The 21603-nt window shown below is 39.8% G+C and overlaps 1 protein-coding gene across 1 annotated transcript in view; it reads left to right on the top strand.

Annotated features, from left to right (window-relative positions):
- Positions 1-688: 688 nt before the first annotated feature.
- The window catches only part of LOC125446947 (F-box only protein 47-like), a 44934-nt gene continuing 24019 nt past the window's right edge, over positions 689-21603 (top strand). Inside the window, exons 1-5 of the mRNA XM_059640832.1 lie at positions 689-893; positions 1736-1897; positions 4671-4747; positions 15723-15800; positions 18722-18830. Of these exons, the coding sequence (XP_059496815.1) occupies positions 689-893; positions 1736-1897; positions 4671-4747; positions 15723-15800; positions 18722-18830 (631 nt within the window). The remainder of the gene's footprint in view (positions 894-1735; positions 1898-4670; positions 4748-15722; positions 15801-18721; positions 18831-21603) is intronic.

Here is a 21603-nt window from a genome sequence, read left to right as displayed (position 1 = left end):
ACTAACCTCATCCCACCTCCTTGACCTGTCTGTCTTCCCTGGACTGACCTATCCCCTCCCTACCTCCCCACCTATACTCTCTCCACCTATCTTCTTTTCTCTCCATCTTCAGTCCGCCTCCCCCTGTCTCCCTATTTATTCCAGAACCCTCACCCCATCCCCCTCTCTGATGAAGGGTCTAGGCCCGAAACGTCAGCTTTTGTGCTCCTGAGATGCTGCTTGGCCTGCTGTGTTCATCCAGCCTCACATTTTGTTGTCTTGGATTCTCCAGCATCTGCAGTTCCCATTATCTCTGATACTATTCTAGAGTCCCTCTACTTAAATTAGTTCTACTTCTGATATAATAGTGAAGTAGAAATCCTTAGCATAAGTGTGCCCATATTATGGCCTTCAAGGAATCTGAAAATATTTCAGACATATTATTTTCCAGAAGTAGTTTAAATGTTTTGCCTACTAAACTTGGTATTGTAAATTTTCTGTAAAAATATCCTTTTGAAGCTACGTCTATGATGAATGACTATTTGGTGGAGAACAAGAGGACCATTGGTCGTTATACTCCATCTGAGTTGCCATCTTCAGGAGAAAAGGGGAGAAAGCTTAGTAGGTGAGGAAAAGAAACAAAAAATGGTTGGAAACTGAATTTACTTGGCTTGTAACACAACTTTTATGTTTCCTTTACAAATGACAGATGAAAGCCATGGAGGGAGATGAGGTGCCTTTGGGAATAAATGCTTTCACCTTGATTCCAAACCAGAAATACAGAAGAAGTTGCAGACATTTGCAATCCAAGAAGAATGGTGACAGACTGGAAAGCTTTCACCTACAGTATAACTGTGGCTACTTCCAGATAATACCGGTTGAAATCTTTCACAAGGTGTTGTGTTATCTTTCAGGTACAATTATGATAATGTATGCTTTTAAGAAAATGTTTGGATCCGCCACCCCTAATTCCCGACCCCCACCCACCCATGCTCCTTTTACAGATGTTCTGACCATCCGAACTTCCTTCCCATCTGTTGTAAAGAAGTCAACTTATACTGTGATGAAATATATTCCATAGGCAGATCTTCAGTATCTCCTCCTAGTGTGTTACAGACAAACCTGGAAGGTGATAGTCAACAGTTTGATTGTCAGTGACATCAGAGGTGTGCTCTCATACGGTGTCCATGTACATTCTAATGTTCTGTCATGGTCCATTAAATATTAATCAAGATAAGAAAACCTAAATTTTTCACTCTGTCCTAACCCAGGTACAGTGGAGGCAATTAACATCCAGGCAATGTAAATCAGACTTGGGATCTTTCAGGTCTTTAGGCTCCGTAGCACACTAGGTAACTCATTGTACTTAGTGAAGTTACTGTCATATAGCTGGTGTTGTTTCCTTAGCTCCCCTCACACTCACTGCCTCAGTTCAGACATGAAAAATGCAAAAAATTCTTGTCATGTTTGGAACTCTAACAATATTACTATTTTTGCCTGTATTTCTGGCCCAGTTTTGTCACATCTGGTGGCAAATGTGCACTTTCAGACCTTCTAACACTGCACATTATCAGAATGCCTGAAGTAAATTGCCCAGTTGTGCTTCTTGGCAAGATATGGGTAGGTCTGTGCACATTGTGCAGTGCAAAGGAGACCAAATGAAGAGTCTTTTTGCATGTTGTAAAAATAATATATTGTCATATGATAGTACAATGATCAAACATGGTACCTTATTTTAATCACCCTTTTTTCTCAGTGACAGATATCAGCGTTTTGAGCATGGCATCAAAAGTAGTTGGCACTCAGGTTGTGGGTTATATCAGCACATCATCTGGAATCAGACGGCTTTTATTGGAGGGATTCCACTCTACTGATATTTCCAAGAAATCAATTGCGATGGAACACTACAGATCTTTAGGTAACACCTTATTACAGGGTAAGGCTTACTGAATGGTTCCAACGACCATCCCGTGAACCCTGCAACTCATTCTTATTCCTTTACACCTGAAGGTCAATTTGCTGGGGTACTAATCTACTGACACAAATTGCCTCCTGCTCAATTGGCACTCTTCATACAGCATAAATTTAATGTGTACAGAAGCATAAAGAGAACATTTAGAAGATTATTTTCATGCATGTGATAATAGGGGCTGATTCATCTTAGAACATTTAAAAGACAGTTGACAAAGGAAAATGCAAAAAAGATCAGGAAAGAGAAGCAAAATGGCATGATAGTGTGTAGCTCCAGGTAGGAATTAGCTGTAGTGCAGACACAATTTGCTCTTGTTCCTGATGTATTTGGAGGTGGAATAGCAGTTTACTGTCTTTGTGCATTCACGCCAATGAAATCCGGGATTGGAAGGTTGATTGTTGACTTTCCCAACCTCCCACCGGTTGAGGCCCCAAGTCCACAAAACCCCTTCCACCATTGTGTCTGTGGCATGGGTTCCATCTCCATCTTGGGCCTTTGGTGGGTGTCATTCATCATGTCTGTTGTGGCACTGCTGAATAAAATATCTGCCAGGTTTTGATTGGCCAGCAGCCCTCGGTGTTCAGGACTTCCACCTCTGGAGTACTGATCCTGGGTAAAGGCCTGCTGCTGACCTCTCCACTGCTTGCATTGATTCGTGGTTTGGCGGAACTACACCAAAGGAGATAGAGTGAATTTCTCGCCAGCTGTCTAATAGTAGGCATGATCTCTGTTGCACCCTCATTCGCCCATAGTCACCTTTAATTTCTAACTCATTTACATAGCTAGCTTGCTTTAAATAAATGTCTAATGTTTGTCTCAATTATGTGGTAATGAGTTTCAGATTCTCTCCAGTATAAGTAATGAAATTTTTCTGAATTCCTTACTGTATTTGTTAGTGACCATTTTATATTTTTGACCTTCGCCCTTGTGCTCACCTACAAAAGGAACCATCTTTATGTCTACTGAAACTCTATTTATTTTAAAAATGTCTGTCAGGCCACCTCCATCTTGTTTCTTGAGAAAGGAGTTTATTGTAGGTATCATAGAATGGTTACATCACAGGAGGAGAACCCATTCACCTCATTGAGTTCCCACAGCTCTCTGCAACAGAACTCCCAGTTATTCTCGCTCCACCATCTTTTTTCCATAAACTTGCATATATTTTAAATCTTTTTGTGTTTATTCAATTCCCTTTTGAAAACTACAATTAAAATGCTTCCATCACACTTCCAGTCAGTGCATTCTAGATCCCGACCATTCACTGTATTTAAAAAAAAAGTTTTTTTTTCTCATGTAACCTTGTTTCTTTTTTACCTTTTATCGGTGTCATCTGCTTCTTGATCTGTCCACAAAATACAACAGTGTCTCTGTATTCCCTCTTGTGACTTTGAAAATCTCTACCAAATCTCTCTCATTTCTCTAAAAGAGAACAATTTCAGTTTCTTTAACCTATCTGCATCTTCCCCAGTTCTTCCATTTACTGGGGCCCTACTCCAGTTCTGGTGCTCTTCTTAATTCCACAAGCTATTGCGGCTCTCCATTTGTTTCCCATGTACAGTTGGTTCTGCTATAATGCGATAGTTGCGTTCCTGCACAACATTGCGTCATAGAAAATAGCTTTAGAAATAACAGGCCCTATGGGAAAAGCGGGGTTAGGGGCAGACCACCAAGGAAAAATCACTCAAAATTGCTCACAAATCACTCAAAAGTATAACACAAAGGATAGCACATTTTGAATAAATGTTTAATTTATATCTAATAATGAAATAAAAGTAAATTTAACACCTTGCCTTGAAAAAATGTGAAAATGACTTGATGAAGTGGGGCGTGAGGTTTTGAGGTTGCTCTGTTGTTAATGCAGGGGCTGAGGGCTGTCATTGTCATCATCACCATCACCTTCAGGTGCAGTTGTGGTTGCAGGTTTGGGGCAAAAAATAGTTAATCCAGATGTAGTTGTCTGTGGTTCATTGTCTTCTGACTGTTTCTTGGGACTGGCTTAAAAAAGGCATGCAGTTTCTGCTGCTTTGCCCTTTTTCTTCTTTCATGTAGAAGCTGTTCAGAGGCTGCCAAATATCATTTTATTCCATGAACTGCTACCCCGTTGCATTCTGCATTGTAATTGTTATCCCCTAAGAGTTGCAACTGTTTCACAATTTCCCTCAGGATAGATGACAAAACAGAAGTGGCAAGTTCTCGTGGTGCTGCATCCTGGACTATTACTTATTAATCTCCAGCTTCCACTTCCCCCTCAGCGACAAGTTATTGTAGATCAGCAGTAGAGAGGTCTTCACAGTGGGACTGAAGCGGCTATTCAACATCCTCACTCTCCATTGTTCAAATTGCATTAAAACCAACACAAATTCGTGTTTCAGAAATAACGTTAGTCACGTTATAACAAATTTGCATTGTCAGAACACACATTATAGTAGAACCGACTGTACTGATGCAAATTCTCAATTCCTGCATTTATATACGTGCTGTCCCCCACATGCCACCCCCCCATAATTCTTCCATTTACTGGCAACATTCCTAATTTCCCCAACTTAATGACGGAGTTGCTGCCAACTGTAGCATTCAATAACTTCTTCAACTGAGATCATCTAAGTTATAAAAGACTAAAAATGGATTGAAATTATTGTTGTGCATTTTCAAATTGTGGACCTGATCATGTTGCACACAATTACTATCACTATAGTAATATTTGTTTTCTCCCACTCAGGTTTGCTATTTAAAAGATGTACTCTTCTCTTGCCCACTAAAGAGAGACTAAAATTTGTGCATAATCAGTTATTAAAGGTAAGATACCATGATTATATTGATTTATACTAATGCAATTTAAATGGTAAGCTCCATATAAATAATACCTAATGCCAAATCTGTTCAGCAATGGCAAAGTCTAGATATAATATTTCCAGTTCAGAAAATACTACAGCTTGAATTGTGTGGCATTGCCGTGCAGAATTTACACCCGCCTTGACAATGCAACAGAGAAACTGACCATTTGATTGTTTGGATTGGCTGTTTTCCCTGATGTTCCTTTTATCCCGTATTTATCCGATTATGGAGCCCCATCATTAGGATGTGATTTATTCTTTATGTTGGGTGCCCTAACTCATTCCCATCCTGAGGTTTTTTTCCATTAAAGGAGAGATGTCAAAATCCTGCAATCTGTGAAGTTGGCAGCCTGTGAGGTGGATGCAGTAGGTTTAGAGTGCTGAGAAGATTATAGCCAAATTGGAGACATGTCAAGGACACTTTCCTTTTGTGTGGTATGGTGCTAATGGGTGGCAATTTGCTAGGGATCTGAGCAACATGGACTATTACAGGATATATGGAAGAATCAGACAAGAAGTCTAGTGAGGTTGGCAGCAACTTGTGCCATCTTCTTTGCTTTTTGCAAGTTGTAGGGAATTTCTCAGCAAGCTGTGGCAAGTTGCCAATTAAATATTGAAACTTAGAAGATAGAAGCCGGAATAGGTCATTTGAACCCTCAAACCATTCATTATGATCATAGCTTCTTCTTGAAAACACATAATGTTTTGGCCTCTACCACTTGCTGTAGATGAATTCTACAGGATCACCACTCTCTGGATGAAGAAATTTCTGTCTGTCTCAGTCTTTAAAGGTTTATCCATTATCCTTAAACTATGACTCCTAAACTCCTCCACCACTGGGAACATGCTCCCTGCATCTAACCTGTCTAGTCCTGCTAGAATTTTATAGATTTCTGTGAGATATCCATCATTCTTCTGAACTCCAGTAAATACAATCCTAACCAACTCAATCTCTCCTCAAATGTCTATCCTGTCATCCCAGGCATCAATTTGGTAATCTCTTGCTGCATTCTCTCCAAAGCAAGAACATTCTTCCTCAGACAAAGAGACCAAAACTGCATGCAATATTTCAGATGTGGCCGCACCAGTGTCCCACATAATTGCAGTGAGATACCCTTGTTCCTGTCCTCAAATCCTCTCGCTGTAAAGGCCAACATACAGTTTCCTTTTTTTGCTGCCTTCTGTTCCTGTGCACTTACTTTCAGTAATTGTTGCATGAGGACACCTTGAACTTGTTGTTATAGCCATTCAAATAATAATCTACCTTTCTATTTTAATGACCAAAGTGGATTTCAGCACATTTATCCTCATTAAACTGCATCTGCCATGTATTCACCCGCTCACTCCCATGTTGTCCAGATCACACTGTAACATCTCTGCGTCCTCCTCACAGCTCACTCTTCCACCCAGTTTTGTCTCATCTGCAAATTTTGAGATATTACATTTAATTCTCTCATTTAAATCATTAACATAGATTGAGAATAGCTGGGGTCCTAATACCAATCCCTACGGTACCCCACTAGTCCCTGCCCACTGTTCAGAAAAAGACCCATTTATTCCTAGTCTTTGTTTCATGTCTGCAAACCAATTTTCTAACCATGAGGGGCGTTATTAGTTGTTAAACACCTTTTTGATGACCTGACTCATATCATTAATATTCAGTTTTCTATCTTCCCAAACCCACTAAACAAGCTAGAAAACTTGACATTGAAACCAGAGAGGGTACCTGGTCAGTTCACTTAAGCATTTGCTCTGAGCAACCACTATGTTGTGTATGACTAAGCAGCATTTCAGAGCATGATGCATGGTCACTAGCTGCATGCACATTATGTTGATGGATGTTGGAATCCTGCATCTGCATCTGTCAGTGATCATCATGGCATCTTGTGATACACTGGCAAGGCATTCTGGAAACAGAGTGCAGGGCATTTCAGCTACTACATTGAAAGCCTGCAGCAGGGACACTTTACAGACAGGTATACAGCTCTCAGATTTGACCAGGCTGCATCTCAGGGCCGCTTGATTGCTCTCTTAGCGTTTGTTCACTATCTGCTTGCTTGCATCATGCTTTGCTGTATATATTAGAGCAGTCACGCAATCAAGCATCTTTGCATTGCAAGTCAGCAATGCTCAGTAAAGGGCTGGGCATCTTACTATACAGTAGTGCGCCATGTTAATCTCCCACTTGCACTGTCTGCCATTGGCTTATAAAGCAAACACTGTATGTGCTGCAAGTAAATAGCCATGTCTCAAAGTCTTAGGAGAGTAGTCCTCACTGATGTTCATGGAAACACCCTTCATTTAGGTACCCTAGCACAGTAAGTCAAGGACAGCCTCCAATATTAGCCAAGAGGACTGGTCACGGTGAAGTGTCTGCTCACTCTGGAGTGAGTCATGGTCAGTCCTGCGGCTTCATAGTAGTTAATCTGGGAGGGTAAGACTGACGTGGGTGCGGAAATGGACACACACCAGTTGGGAGTCTGGGCACTCCTTGTTTTGGGCTGACGGTTAGGTTGTTCACTGTTTGGGCTGGTGGGGGAGTCAGAGGCAGCCACACCGCCGCTTCTGGTGAGGCTTTGTTTCTTTTGACCTCAGAGGTCCAAGAGGTGGCATCCTGGCTGTAGCTGCAGGACTTGAGAGAGAAGGATTGTAACTAGACCTAATGAGTATTCCAGCATTTTCTATCTTAAATTCAGCACATACATCTGTTTCTGTAAACAAACTCAAAAGGAAGCAATGGGAAAACATTTAATAAGAGCTAAACATTTTGAAAATTCTGTGCCATTGTTCAAATTCAGTGAGAAATCTTTTATTTAGGCATGTTTAAGCTCAACTCTCGCAATAATTAATGTTAGTTATCTGTTTGGGAAAAAATGAAATTAAATGAATGGTTTTCATATTTCTTGCTTGTCATTGTAAGTTCATCGACTCTAAATGAGTAGTACGGTTTGCTATTGATATATTATAATAATTATGTTAGAAAACTTTTGAAAGGAACTATTTTAAAATTCTTAATACTAAAAAAAACTGTGCTATTGGTCCCTGAAATTCTTCCAGGATCTCAGTTTCTTTGAATTGTTTAGGACTCTGGTTTGTGTGGTGGAAGTAAGCTCAAAATTGAAGCAAGATGGACTTTGTCTTTCTATATCAAAAAAAGCACTAAGGCGGGGTATCAAAGCAGTACATAACTGCCTTACTAACCTATGGAGGACTATAGTTTTCTCCAGCCTTGCCCAAATTTTGACATTATATTTCTGAAGAAATGTTAAGCTGAAGCTCCACATGCCCTCTTAGGTTCAAATAAAAGGTTACAAGGCATTTTCTGCAGAAGAGCTACCTCTTTGTTATTAACAATGTTAAAGATTCAACCAGTGTTGCTAAAGTAGATTGCCTGCCTTTTATTTCATTGCTGTCAGTGAAATCTTGCTGTGTTCAATTGGTTTCTATGCTTCTTGAAGTACAACAGTGACTGCACATTAAAAATACTTTATTGGCTGTAAACTGCATTGGGCATCTAAGTCCATGAAAATCATTGTGTAAACACGAATCCTTTCTCCTTCTGGCTCATCTCCCAGAAAATTTGAACATTGATTTTTGCCTTTCTTGTCCGATAACAAAGGCTCTTCTTTGGGATGAGTGACAGCGTTTGTGGATGCCAAAGACCTAGTAGTATTTTGGTCATTGAATAAGGTCTCATTGGCATCAAACCATCAAAGCTTTCAAAAATATCTAGGAAAGTTGAACTAAGACATGGAAACCCCTCAGATCTTTCGAAGTGAAACTCTCAAGAAAGCTCTCAGAAGGCATTATTGAAGCCTTCAGCTGCATCAGTTGACATTGAATACAATCAGCATTTTCAAGAGGCAGAAAAACAAGGAAATTATAATGCAAGCATATAATTTACCTTTTCATTTGTGCAAAAAGTCAACATGGCACAAAACCAAATAAACTTTAAAAATCTATATAAATAACAGCTATGTAAACTGCTAAAATTGCACAAACATAGGAACTCTTAAAAAATAATAGAATGTAAACTATAAATAAAATAAACTATATAAATGGAGATAACAAAATAAAGCTTCCAGATCATAAAAGCAATGAGACTCATAGGAACTATTCCACCTAGTCATGAATCAGACAAGCCAGATGTGTTTCAATGCTTGCCAACTCAGCTCAATGTGATAATTCAGCTTTGGCATAGATACTGCTGGGTATGTTAGTGTGGAAGTGAAAATGTTGCTGCACTGCCCTTGCCCATATGCAACCCTGAGGATTCATCCAGGATACAGTCAGCATTTGGCCTTGAGGAATTGGCCAGTGGTCCCCTAAATATCATTGGCTGCTATATTATTTTATTTGGGGTCGCTGATGCTACCGTCTTAGCTCTAGACTAATGGCTACTTGCCCTTGCTTACTACTGGCTGCCTGAGATGTTAATGTGCTCTCAAGGGTACCCACAATATGGGGCTACTGGGCTTGGAAGTGAAAATGGTCAGAGTACTTGCTGTTTTCTTCTGTGTGAGAAAATTCTTCAAAAGTTTCCTGACACATAATTCAGTTACCTCCCTCTTTGGATGCCTGAAATTACATACAGGGGCTCCCCTGCCCCTGTATGGCTTGTAACTGCTGCCATTGTCCTAACACTCAGCCCTCCATTGCCAAAATCACACTCACTGGCTCCACCTGGCTCGCAAATGCCAACACAGTCTTTTCATATGGTTCCGCAATTGCCACTGTTTGGAATGAACCCCTCCAGCAGAGCTTCTCTGCCACATTCCAGGGTCAGAGGTCCTTCAGGATTCAACTGTTGGAGCATATGCTTTCATAAGCTGCAGGTGAGACCAACAGGTATAGGGAGGACACAGGGAGTTCACCGCAGGATGGCAACGAGAACAAAGGGGTTGCGAGGTTTGAAAAAAACTGTAAAAATCTATCATCAAGAATTGGATTTTTAAAAATTTTTAGTTAAATTTCATCTAATTTCAAACTTAAGTGAGCTTAGTTAATTCATGTGGTCCAGTTTTGCCCAAAGGCAAGGCTTTTATCACCCCTCTCTTAGACACAAAAATTTGCTTTCTGCTGTATCACAAGCAACAAGATGGTGAATCTTCAAGAAGTGCAAGAGGCTTAATGAAGATCAGAACCATCACTGGGATGTGGATTAATGGCCACGCTTTTGATTCTGTTTGGTCCACCAGTGATATAGTTGAAGGGAATCTAGTTGAACATGAAGTCTCTCTGCATTCATATCAACAAGTTGGCCGTTATTCTGGTGTACTGAGCCCTGACATGACCTTATCTGTATACTGGTTACCCATCGAGCTACAAAATGCAAGGGTGGAATTCATTGAAAATGATGATTCCTCACATTGCAAATGAGAGACCATTAGGTGCTGTGCTGGTCTGCCTCCTGACTGAAATGGAATTGGAACTAGGAGGTGAGGCTGATTGCCCACAGGCAAAAAAAATCTTATTCTTTATGGTCAGAATTTTTCTGAAGAAGAGACCAGACCTGAAACATCAGCTTTCCTGCTCCTCTGATGTCTGCTGTGTTCATTCAGCTCTACACCTTTTTATCTCTTATTCTTGATGGTCTTTGCTGTTATGACTAGATTATGCTGAATCCTATCCTGTAACTGGGATTCTAATGGATTTTCTCGATGCCATGAAAGACACAGTTGGATTCCTTTCCTCAAATCCCACCAATGAAACCGTTACAACCCAGGAGGGCATTATACATGTATAAAGATGAATGCCACTACTAAGCTAGTTTCTGGATCTGATGAAGATTCAGTTCTAAAAGGACCTATATAATTTTATTTAATTATGTTTAATTTTCTTGTTTCATTCTCTTGAAACACTGCCCTGAAGAGTCATAGTGTCAGATATGAAGCAACAACTTTGGATATACTAGAGGGTATCCTTGCAGCCAACTTTCAAAGGTACTTTGGAATGAAAGATGGTGGAAAGACTACGCTCAGCATCCTCTATTTTGCTACGAACAATTTAAGACTGTTACCATACACTGATTTGCTGCCATTTAGTTAAGCTAACGTCATTCCTTATTTTATTTGTGATCACAGCACAGCTTAATTGGTAAGAAGGTGTGTTGCTGAACTGGAAAGCATATCACGAGTAATTTGTGGAGCATGAGATTTTGTTCTTGAGTACAATCTGTGTGCCAATTTAACCATGACTCCTATTGAAACATTGCTGTTGATGATCTATACAATTTCTCTTCAGCATGTGTTCATGTGCTTACACTCAGCTATTTCTTTTGCAGTAGTCAACACTGAAGATGATTTCAGTGGAATATGAGACATCTCCCCTTTGCTAGAAGAGGAACTGGGAACAGGAGATGGAGGTTTTCCCAATCGTGCAATTGCTGAAGACAACCTGCCTCTCTATGCAGGTGCCCCTACTTACTTGGAAAGTGCATTTTTAAAATTACCCATTGTACTCAGGCACAGACTTTCTGAGGAATATATCGGTGATTTGTCTTTTTGAAGTTGCACAATCCTTCCTCCAATCTTATGGTACATTTCTGTACCTGTTAAAGAATCATTTATAGAGTCATGGAATCATACAGCACGGAAGCAGAGTCACTGGACTGAAATCTCCACTCAAGATTCATTTGTGATCACTGTAACATGTACATAAGTAACTGCAGTGATATTAGTCGGTGTGCAAATCTGAGCTGTCGGGGGTATCTGAATGGCAGGACAGCGCTGCCATTCTTTTTATTGAAGTCCCAGTTGAAGAACAACTGTAGGACCTGTTTGAGGGGGACCATTTTTCTCAGGATCTCCTGCATAGATAAACTGCTTGGCAAAAAAAACAGGCTGAAATGCTGTAAGTGATATTTATGATGGCAGTCTGTACAAGCAACATTTCCAGCCTGGGGAATTCTTGTCCAATCTTAATCACATTTCTTACATGTGGTATTCGATGAGGGACAGCTCAAGAAGTCTAGCAGAAACTGTTTTAGTTATTTCCTTTGCTGTCAGTGGACTCCCTAGAGCTAAGTGAATGAACTTGGGCAATGTCACTCTTGACAGTTTCACAAAACAAAACCGTTGTTAATTCTCACCTAAAGCTATGTTGTGAGACACCTTGAAAATTGTTTACTCTTGATTCTGATGTTACCTGTGATCATTGCAGAGGAGTAATCAATATAAAGACATTCTCCATGTGTGAAACCTGCAATTTACCCACAAAAGATTGTGTCATGAATGTGACACGTTTTAATGAAGAGTTTAATTGTCCTAATTGCAGATATATGGGACAAATCGTAGAAGCTGGTAGGGGTTATACCAGGGTATTTCCAATTGATCCTGACAGTGTTGATTGATCTTGCAGGAATCACGGAGAAATCCTTCAATATGCAATTGCAGGCATTCTACCTGATGATTTCTACCAGCAACCACCTTTTTTCTAGTAATAGATATTTACATAGTAAGCAGGGAAGAGGATAGAAAATGCTGAACTTCTACAGTATCGATGGGTGATCATTCACCACTGCAAAGTTCTATAAATTGTCTTTTACATTTATTAATAAATGAATATAAATGTGCATTAGTTATTATATTCATTTAATATAGTTAAGGCTTTAGGGGTAGCAGCTGATTTTCTTTCAAGTAGCTTATTGGAAAGTTGCTGAGATCTGTTCATTCAGCTGACAAGCCTGTGATGCAGATTACAAATGCTGTCACTTCTATATTTAGAATTCCTAAAAACTTGGTATGTGATTTCCCTTTGATTTTAAGCTGAACTTCTACAATCACTTGCAAAATTGAAGTGTCAAGCATCAAAGTGATTCTGCCATTGCTCACTGTTGCAGAGGATATCTATGACTTTAGTCCAGAATGAACTTTTATCTTGTGTGGGAAATGGAGGGTTGGTGCCAAAAACCCTGTTATCTTTTCTTTGTACTAAGGTCTATGGTTTGCTTGTGTCCAGCTTTTGATAGTCTGCAGAGAAAATGGGATTTTATCAATTGTTTTTTTGCAAGATGGAAATTTTTCCTGTAAGGAATTATGTCTGAAATGTACATACTGTTCATGATCTGAGATTGTAACTGTGGTTGTGCATATGTTGCTGTGGTGAGGAGGTTACCTGTTGCCTGATGTTCAGACGACAAATGTTGTAATGACCCTTTAACAGGAATTACATTTCAGAGATGTATTTAGTGTGAAATCTGCTCAGCTTGCAGCAATCCCTATTTACTCCACAAAAGATGTTTGTTTGCATGTCAGCATTGTCATGGGTCAGGGACTATTGGCATGACCAGTGACAGCGGGCTGGATCTTGAAGTTGTATTGTTGCCCCTTAATCATGTTAAAATGATTAAAAATGTATCAAGACTGCTGGCCTCACTAAGTTTTGTGCAGCTATCAAATGTCCACCTTGAAATTGTCACCTTGAATACGAAGAAGAAGCCACAAGAAATTTCTAAAACAAAAGCAGAAATTGCTGAAAAAGCTCAGCAGGTCTGGCAGCATCTGTGGAGAGAAATCAGAGTTAACATTTCGAGTTGGGTGACTCTTCCTCAGAAGAAGAAATGTTGGTTTGATTGACCTTTCAAACCTTCCTGGCATGCCTTGATACTGATTTCACTTGTTTGATTTTCGTCTAAATTTATTTGTCTGTATATCATGTCTATTTTTAGGTGGGTGTTATTTAATATATATAAAACCTACATTTTTTTCTAAATGGGTGCTTCACTGAACTTTACTCCTACTATGTATACTCTATGTTGTAATATTGTGAGCATCACTATAATGTAACCTGAGATTGACTTTTAAAATAAAATGTTACTAAGCAATCATCAGATGCTGTTGGCTGTTACATAATGTCTGAATGACTTATAAAGAAATAAAAATATGCTAGATTTTATAAGACTCAACTACTCCTCCTGCAGGACTAGGAAGATGGTGAAGGTTGCATGCCACACTGCATTGTGACTTTATTAAATTTTCTCATTCAGTCACCTAATAGCATTGAGGAAACAAAATGATGGTAACCTTCAAATACTTGAATGCTGTGATATATTTAATGCCAGTTAATTGCAATAATGTCAGTTGATAACCACTAGCGATGTTAATTTATAGGTCTTTTGTGCAACTGATAGCTGAAAGATTGCATTTTTGTCCTCATGAGATCAAGTGAAGCTTGAAAACTTGCTTTTAATACCAAATGATAGCTGCCCAGAATGAAGGATGTCAAAAATTTCTGGTAGGGAAGCCATGTAACTGAAAGCTGTGACTACAAATCACACCCCACCTCAAATGCTTACATATATAAAAGTCTACATTTTTTAATACCATTCAAAAATCTTCCCTCTAGCTCCATTGAACATACAGGCTATTTAATCTGAATTTAGGTGGTTAGCTTTGCTTTACACTTGACTCACCTTTCTTTGCCCCCTTACTCTTCAGGCTGTAATCACATCAACTCTACTCCAGAAAATCTTTTGTACACTTCTGGGACAAGCTGAGCTGACCCTTCCCAGAATCCTGCCTTTTTGACCCGATGGCTCAGAATTCATATCCAATATGTTTTTGCTCATTACATGGATAGAAAATCAAGGGCTGTGAGACAGATTTCCTGACCAGCACACTCTTCTTTCTGTTCAAAAATACAGTGTCCAATGCTGTCCTTATTTGCTTTACAAGTGATTCAAGGGTTTTGCTTTTTCTACTTTAACTAGATGTGTAGATCATGTATTTACTGTCCTTTATGTGAAGAAGAATGTCCTGATATCATTCCTACATCTACATTTTGCTAATTTGAACATTTGTCCTATTCTCAGAAATTCATTCAAAATAATATTTCTAATTTATATTCTCACTTCTCTTATTCTGTACTTCTGAAGCCCAATAATGAATCTGGGGGATCTTCTTTTATTTAGAGAGTGATGACAGTATAGAACTTCCTATGACATGGAGTAATGGAAATGAGTAAGATAAATAGTTTGAAGGAGAAGCTAAAGTAAATTCTTGTGTGAGAAAGGGATATAAAAACGTACCATATAGCTGGATGAAGCAGAGTGAAAAGATGATGTGAAGCATAAACGTAGGATTGGGCCTGCTGTGTCAAATGGTATGATTAAGATGCAAATCGCCTCTCCAGTACTTCCTTCCATGGCTGAAGAATCTGTTTTTTATTTGCAATTCTAAATATCTGAAATGAAAACAGAAAATTTGCCATAGGCTGATCAGCATCTGAAAGAGAAATGATAAGTTGACATTCAGTGTGGTTTACAATCTGCAATGATTATCAATAACACAGAATGGCCAGCCCACATGCTTAGCTGTTGTGGCAGCATCCAGCTGATGCAAGACAAACTGCAGGAAGTGTCCATGCAAACACTAATTATGCTACTGCTAATCATGCACAATGACACCATAATTAGTGCTCATGCCACTGTCATAGGGCTTGAGAAGCAATGTGAAGGCCGATGCCCGTTAGGATGAAGGCCAGTGTTGGGAGAGGGGTTAGATGGGAGGCCTGCACCAGGAGCAGAATGGGTGAGGCCTGCACTCAGAGCTGGAAGGTGAAGGCCCGTACCAGGCGCCACTCGCCTTTTTGTCTCAAAGAAAGGCTGGGAGAGAATTGAGGAGCTGTCGGCAAGTGGGAGAGAGAGGGGGCTGATTGGATAAAGTGAAACTTCTTTTTTCTGTTGTTGTAGACAACTTTAATTTACATCTTGCCATTTTTAGACAGGTAGCCGCAGCCTTTTGAGGAGAAAGTTGTTTTTCTTTCTGCTTTTTGCACTAACTAAAGGCTCTGTGTTCATGGGAAACTCAACTTTCAGTTTCAGCACTGGCAACTTTGAAAGGGCCCTCACAGAATCTCATCTTGGGTATTTTGTTCCGATACACTCTGCTCCTCTGTTAATAATTTTGAAGATGCTTCTTATTTTTTCTCCTTGTCAGAACCCGTGCTTCAGGATGGGTGGCTGTACTATGCTGATACAGTGTTCAGGATTTGCTTGCTTTGGGATGTTATTACAGGTAAGATTCAGGCAGCCATAAGTAAAGATGTCACATTAAGGTTTTTAGTGAAATTTTAATGTTTAAAAAGTTTGCGATGATCGACTGTAGAATTGAAATTATTCTTCCTGTATTTTCCCAAATTTTTGACAATTATTTATTCACCCTTATTTTCACTGTTTTAAATACTGTTGCAGGGATGGCCTCTCAAGAGAAGATAGCAACATCCAAGTTGGTGACACCACAGTTGGCTGTGCTGCACAGCAGGAAAGGGAAAAAAGGGAAAAGACTGGGACGGCTTTAGTCATAGGGACTCCATAGTAAGGGGAACTGATAGGCAGTTCTGTGGCAGCAAACATATCTCAAATGATATGTTGTCTCCCTGGTGCTAGCGTTGGGGATGTCTTTGAGTGGCTGCAGGACATTCTGAAGGGAGAGGGTGAACAGCAGGCAGTCATGGTACATGTTGGTACCAGTGACATGGGTAAAAATGAACTGAGACCCTACAGCAGGAATTTAGGAAATTAGTGGATTAAAGAGGAAGACTACTAAAGTTGTAATCTCTGGATTACTTTCAGTATGACGCGTTATTGAGTGTAGGAATAGGAAGATAGTTCAGATGAACATGTGGCTAAAGGTATGGTGTAGGAGGGAGGGCTTTAGATTTTTTTGGATTATTGGAACAGTTTCTGGGGAAGTTGGGACCCGTACAAGCTGAATGGGTTGCATCTGAATCAGAATGCGTCAGATTTCTTTGTTGGGAGGTTTGCTTGTGCTGTTGGGGAAGATTTGGTGGCATGGGGCACACAGAGTAGGTGTCAAGTCAGGAGCAAGATCCAATCAGATGAATTGCTAGGACAGATTTAGGCACATGAGAGGTCTAGAAAATGAAATTTTATCTGTTTTAGTGCAAGGAGCTTGACTGGTAAGGCAGATGAATGTTGATCAGCATGTGAGTATGATATTGTTTCAGTCACTGAGATATGGTTGAAGGAAGATCAGGACTGGCAGCTCAGCATTCCGGGGCATGAAAGTTTCAGGCGCAATAAAGTACTGCATTATTGATAAAAGAAACCATCATTGCTCTAATGAGGGAGCATGTCCCAGAAGGATCTTCAAATGAGGCCACTTGAGCTTAGAAATTAAAACAAAATATGATTACCTTGCTGGGATTCGCACAATCAGAGGGACATAGAGGAGCAGATATGTAGGTAAATCATATAAAGATGTGAGAGAAACGGGGTTATAGTTGTAGGGGTCTTAACTTTGCTAACGTTATCTGGGATCGTTTGAAAGGATTAAACGGGGTTGAATTTTTAAAGTACATCCAGGAGACCTTTTTGTGGCAGTACATAGATAGTCCGACGAGAGATGGGGCAGTGTTAGACCTCATCCTTGGGAATGAAACTGGTTAAATGGTTGAAGTTTCTGTGGGTGAGCATTTGGGGGATAGTGACGGAAAGGGATAAGGGTAGTGCAGAGATTAAGAGTCTAAACTGGGGGAAGGCCGATTTCAATTTCACGAGATAAGATCTGGCAAATGTAGACTGGGAGCAGCTACTTGCAGGGAAGTCTCATTTTGGAAAGTGGAAGTCGGTTAAAAGTAGTATAGAGAGAATTCAGGGCCAGCATATTCCTCTAAGGGTGAAGGGCAAGGGCACCATGTCCAGGTAACCCTGAATGTCAAGGGATGTTGAGAGTTTGTTTGAAAAAAAGGAAGCATATGTCAGGTATGCCGCATTTTAAACAAAGCCCTTCAAAAGTATGGAGAGTGTTAAGAGGCTGCTTGAAAAGGAAATTAGGTAGACAAACAGGGGACCAAAAATTTCTTTGGCACATGGGATCAAGGAAAACACCGAGGCTTTTATAATGTGTTAAAAGTAAGAGGATTATCAGGGAAAGAGTGGGACCTAATAGAGACCAAAGGGGAATCCTCTGCGAGGAGCCATTCGATGTGGGTGAGGTCTTAAATGAATACTTCTCATCTGTATTGTGCAATACTAACATCCCATAACACTTGCCTTTGCTACACACCAATCCAAATAAATCTGAAGAGCAGAGCGCCATCATATATGAGCTGATGAGCACCCGCTGTGAATTATTGTGAATCTCACAAAGTGAATAGAATTTCAGATCTTTCACTGAGCCAAACCTATATTTGGGGACTGTGCCCTTACCACAAAAAAGTTCTAAAAGCTAATCCTGGAGACTTTGATGCTGAGTCAAAGCATATCATAATGAACACTGGGTTTACATTTTCACTGTCCTTTTGGAAAGTCAGCTACCTGTCAGTTATGCTGGGAGATTGCCTGAATGGCTGGATTTTCTTGCATATGCTATGCCTTTTCACGGTATAGTTATTTACTTTTAGAAACATAAGAAAGTGATGCAGTTTTAATGATGAAGTTAATCTATATGGAAACAATTAAAATTGTGCATCAGCAGATACCCAATATCCTTAAGGTGATATTTGTTCATAACTTGCTGATTACTTGATTTTTATGCCTATTACTGTGGTGGGTGTTCTTTCTAGTTAATGGAACACGTATAAATGAACTGTTTTTGTCACATATTGTGCCTTGAGGTGCCCATCTGTACCAGTTAATATTTTTCTATTTCCTGCCTGCAATCTTGTTATGCCCTCCCTAACTTTTATCTTAGTAATGAATAGCAGCATTTTTAAAATTTTGATTTTTGCTGAGTAGAGTATGTGTGAGGATGTGATTTGAGTGGAAGAGAAAATTGGAGGGACAGTTAATGTACCAGCTCCAGTTCATCCTCTTAGATATTTAGAGATTATTTGTTGGAGAAATAATCCCCCATCTCTATTGTGAAATCAGGAGAATTCCGATGGATAAAAAAGCAATGAAGTAAATCAAGGGTGGAAATAAGTAAACTTACTTTTGCTTTACCTTTTAAACTTTTTTTCTGCCTTTCTGCAGACTCTTATAGCAGGCTGGGATGAACTGGAGTGCCATCGTGTGTTTAACTTTCTGAATGAAAATGCAAATCTGCCACGGAAAATGCAAAGTGTGGTGTGCAGTAGACCAGGTAAAATTAATCAAATTACAATGCAGCAGACAAGGTCAGTCATTTAAAGTATATTGCAAGGTATGATGTACAGTCAAATTGATAGAAACATAATTTTAACTATGCTAGGTCAATTTAGGTTTAGGGGAAATGGCTGAGAAAAATTGCTAAGCTTGAAGGGGTTAGGGATCTCAGAGAATGTATTGCGATATTACCATTATTAGCAACTTGCTTCAGTGAACTTGTCTTTCCAGCTCTGCTTTGTTAATTCAGCACCCTTGCAACACTTGGCCCAACAATTCTTTGCAGACAGAAGCAGCAGCGAAGTCACTATTTAATGAAAATATATGAACAGATATTAGACAATAGGCAATAGGTGCAGGAGTAGGTCATTCGGCCCTTCGAGCCAGCATTATTCATTATGATCATGGCTGATCATCCACAATCAGTATCCTGTTCCTGCCTTATCCCCATAACCCTTGATTCCACTATCTTTAAGAGCTCTATCCATCTCTTTCTTGAAAGTATCCAGAAACTTGGCCTCCACTGCCTTCTGGGGCAGGGCATTCCATATAACTACCACTCTCTGGGTGAGGAAGGTTTTCCTCAACTGTGTTCTAAATGGCCTACCCCTTATTTTCAAACTGTGTCCTCTGGTTCTGGACTCACCCATCGGCAGAAACATGCTTCCTGCCTCCACTGTGTTCAGTCCCTTATATATCTCAACCAGATGCCCTCTCATCCTTCTTATCTCAAATGTATACAAGCCCAGTCGCTCCAATCTTTCAACATATGATAGTCCCGCCTTTCCGGGAATTAACCTCGTGAACCTACGCTGCACTCCCTCAATAGCAAGAATGTCCTTCCTCAAATTTGGAGACCAAAACTGCACACAATACTCCAGGTGCGGTCTCACCAGGGCCCTGTACAGCTGCAGAGGACCTCTTTGTTCCTATACTCAATTCCTCTTGATATGAAGGCCAGCATGCCATTAGCTTTCTTCACTGCCTGCTGTACCTGCATGCTTGATTTTTAAAAAATTATTTAACCTATTTTTTGAATCACTTCTTCAGAGATCTTATTACACTTGAGTAGGTGGAACTTGAACTCAGGCCCTTGGGTTCAGGGGTAGGGATCTGACCACTGAATCACAAGAGGGCCCATTGAACAGACGTTGATGACTCCAGGTGTGGTGCTAAGCCATACAACAAAAAGGTCCCAGATTTAATTACTACAGCATACTTGAAGAATTGACTTCCAGATGGGCCTACAGTTGACCTCATCATCTCTCATTTGTGCAGGAAAAGAATCTGCCATTGTTCCTACCCCTAATTATTTTCCAGTGATTTAAGATTCCCAGTATGATGGAATAGCTTGTCAGCACCTACATGCAATGGCTTACATTTAAAGAATTGCCACTTGGACAAAATCCTAAAGGTAACTGGCACCAATAAGAGGCACGTATATCAAGAAAAGAATATAATAGAATGAAAAGTTTAATCTTTTGTAACTATTTGATTTGAATTAAGGAGCCTGATGGCAAAATCCTTTTCTAAGCAGGATGTACTGTCATGTGGTTTAATTGCAGTAGTAAAATTCTGATAATAGTAAGCTCTTGATTTTCCAAATACAATATTTTGGTGATTGAAGTAATGAAATTAAAACAAATGAATTCATAAGGTCTGAACAGAAATAGGTTATTATCGGTCGTCATACCACTGGAATGCAGCTGTGCTTAAGTAAGTTTTTCAAGTGTAGCATGTAATTTTACCACCAGAGGCTGCTGCAGCATTATATAAAATTGTTTAGTTTGTCAAAAGACATAAGTTTAAAGTCACTGTGTAGTCTGCTTTGTGAGGGAATGACCTACCTATCTGATCACAGCCTAAGCAGTAGGCTTCCTTAGAGCACTGATGCACTGTGCAGCCAGCTTGATCAGACTAACATTTGCACTCTTGTGATTCCTCACATGGTGAGTTCTCATCTCCATCACACTACTGTTGGAACAACAGCAGGATGCCACTGAGTGGAGTCAGGTTTTTCTTCAAACAACCAACCAGGCAAACATGAAAGGTCTTAAGGCACTGTTTCAAAGAAAGTAGGAGTGTTCTCCCTGTTATTCTGGTCAAGATTTAACCCTGAACCAAACCCTAAAAATTGGTCATTACCATATTGTGGTGTGCAAATTGACTTCAACACTTCTTACATTAAAGCAACTAATTTACTTCATAAAATCTGTGCAGTGAATGGTTAGAATTTGGAATGCATTGCCTGAGTGTGTGGTGGCTTTCAGTTGTGGCTTTCAAAGGAATAATTATTGAATAGAAAATATTTAAGGGACAACAAGGTAAGGTGTGGACTAGGTGAGTTGTTCTTTGGACAGCTGATATGGATGTGAATGGCTGAATGATTACCTCCTATTCTGTGACCATTCTATGCTCAATGACACTTCGTTAGCTGTATAGCATTTGGGATGCCTTGAAGTGATGTAATGTTATATATAAATGCATTCTTTTTCTTTTTGCCTCTCTTCCTGACATTGCGCATCCTATTTTACCACCTGAAATGATTATATCTGTTAGAAGACAGCTAATCTAGCCCATGGAAGAGGATTGTGCTTTTAACTGCATTTTCTTTCAGAATAAAAGTGAGTTGGGAGATCTCCATCCAAACAGAAACTCTTGGTGTTTTCCATATCACATGCACAAATGTCAGTTTGAATGTGTTTTAAAGGTGTTGTCCCTATTTTGAGATCTTTCTGTGCATCCGACCATTTTCTGCCATGTAAATTGTC

The sequence above is a fragment of the Stegostoma tigrinum genome, chromosome 38, assembly GCF_030684315.1.
Source record: "Stegostoma tigrinum isolate sSteTig4 chromosome 38, sSteTig4.hap1, whole genome shotgun sequence".
Lineage (NCBI taxonomy): Eukaryota > Metazoa > Chordata > Chondrichthyes > Orectolobiformes > Stegostomatidae > Stegostoma > Stegostoma tigrinum.
This window is presented reverse-complemented; position numbering and strand designations above follow the sequence as displayed.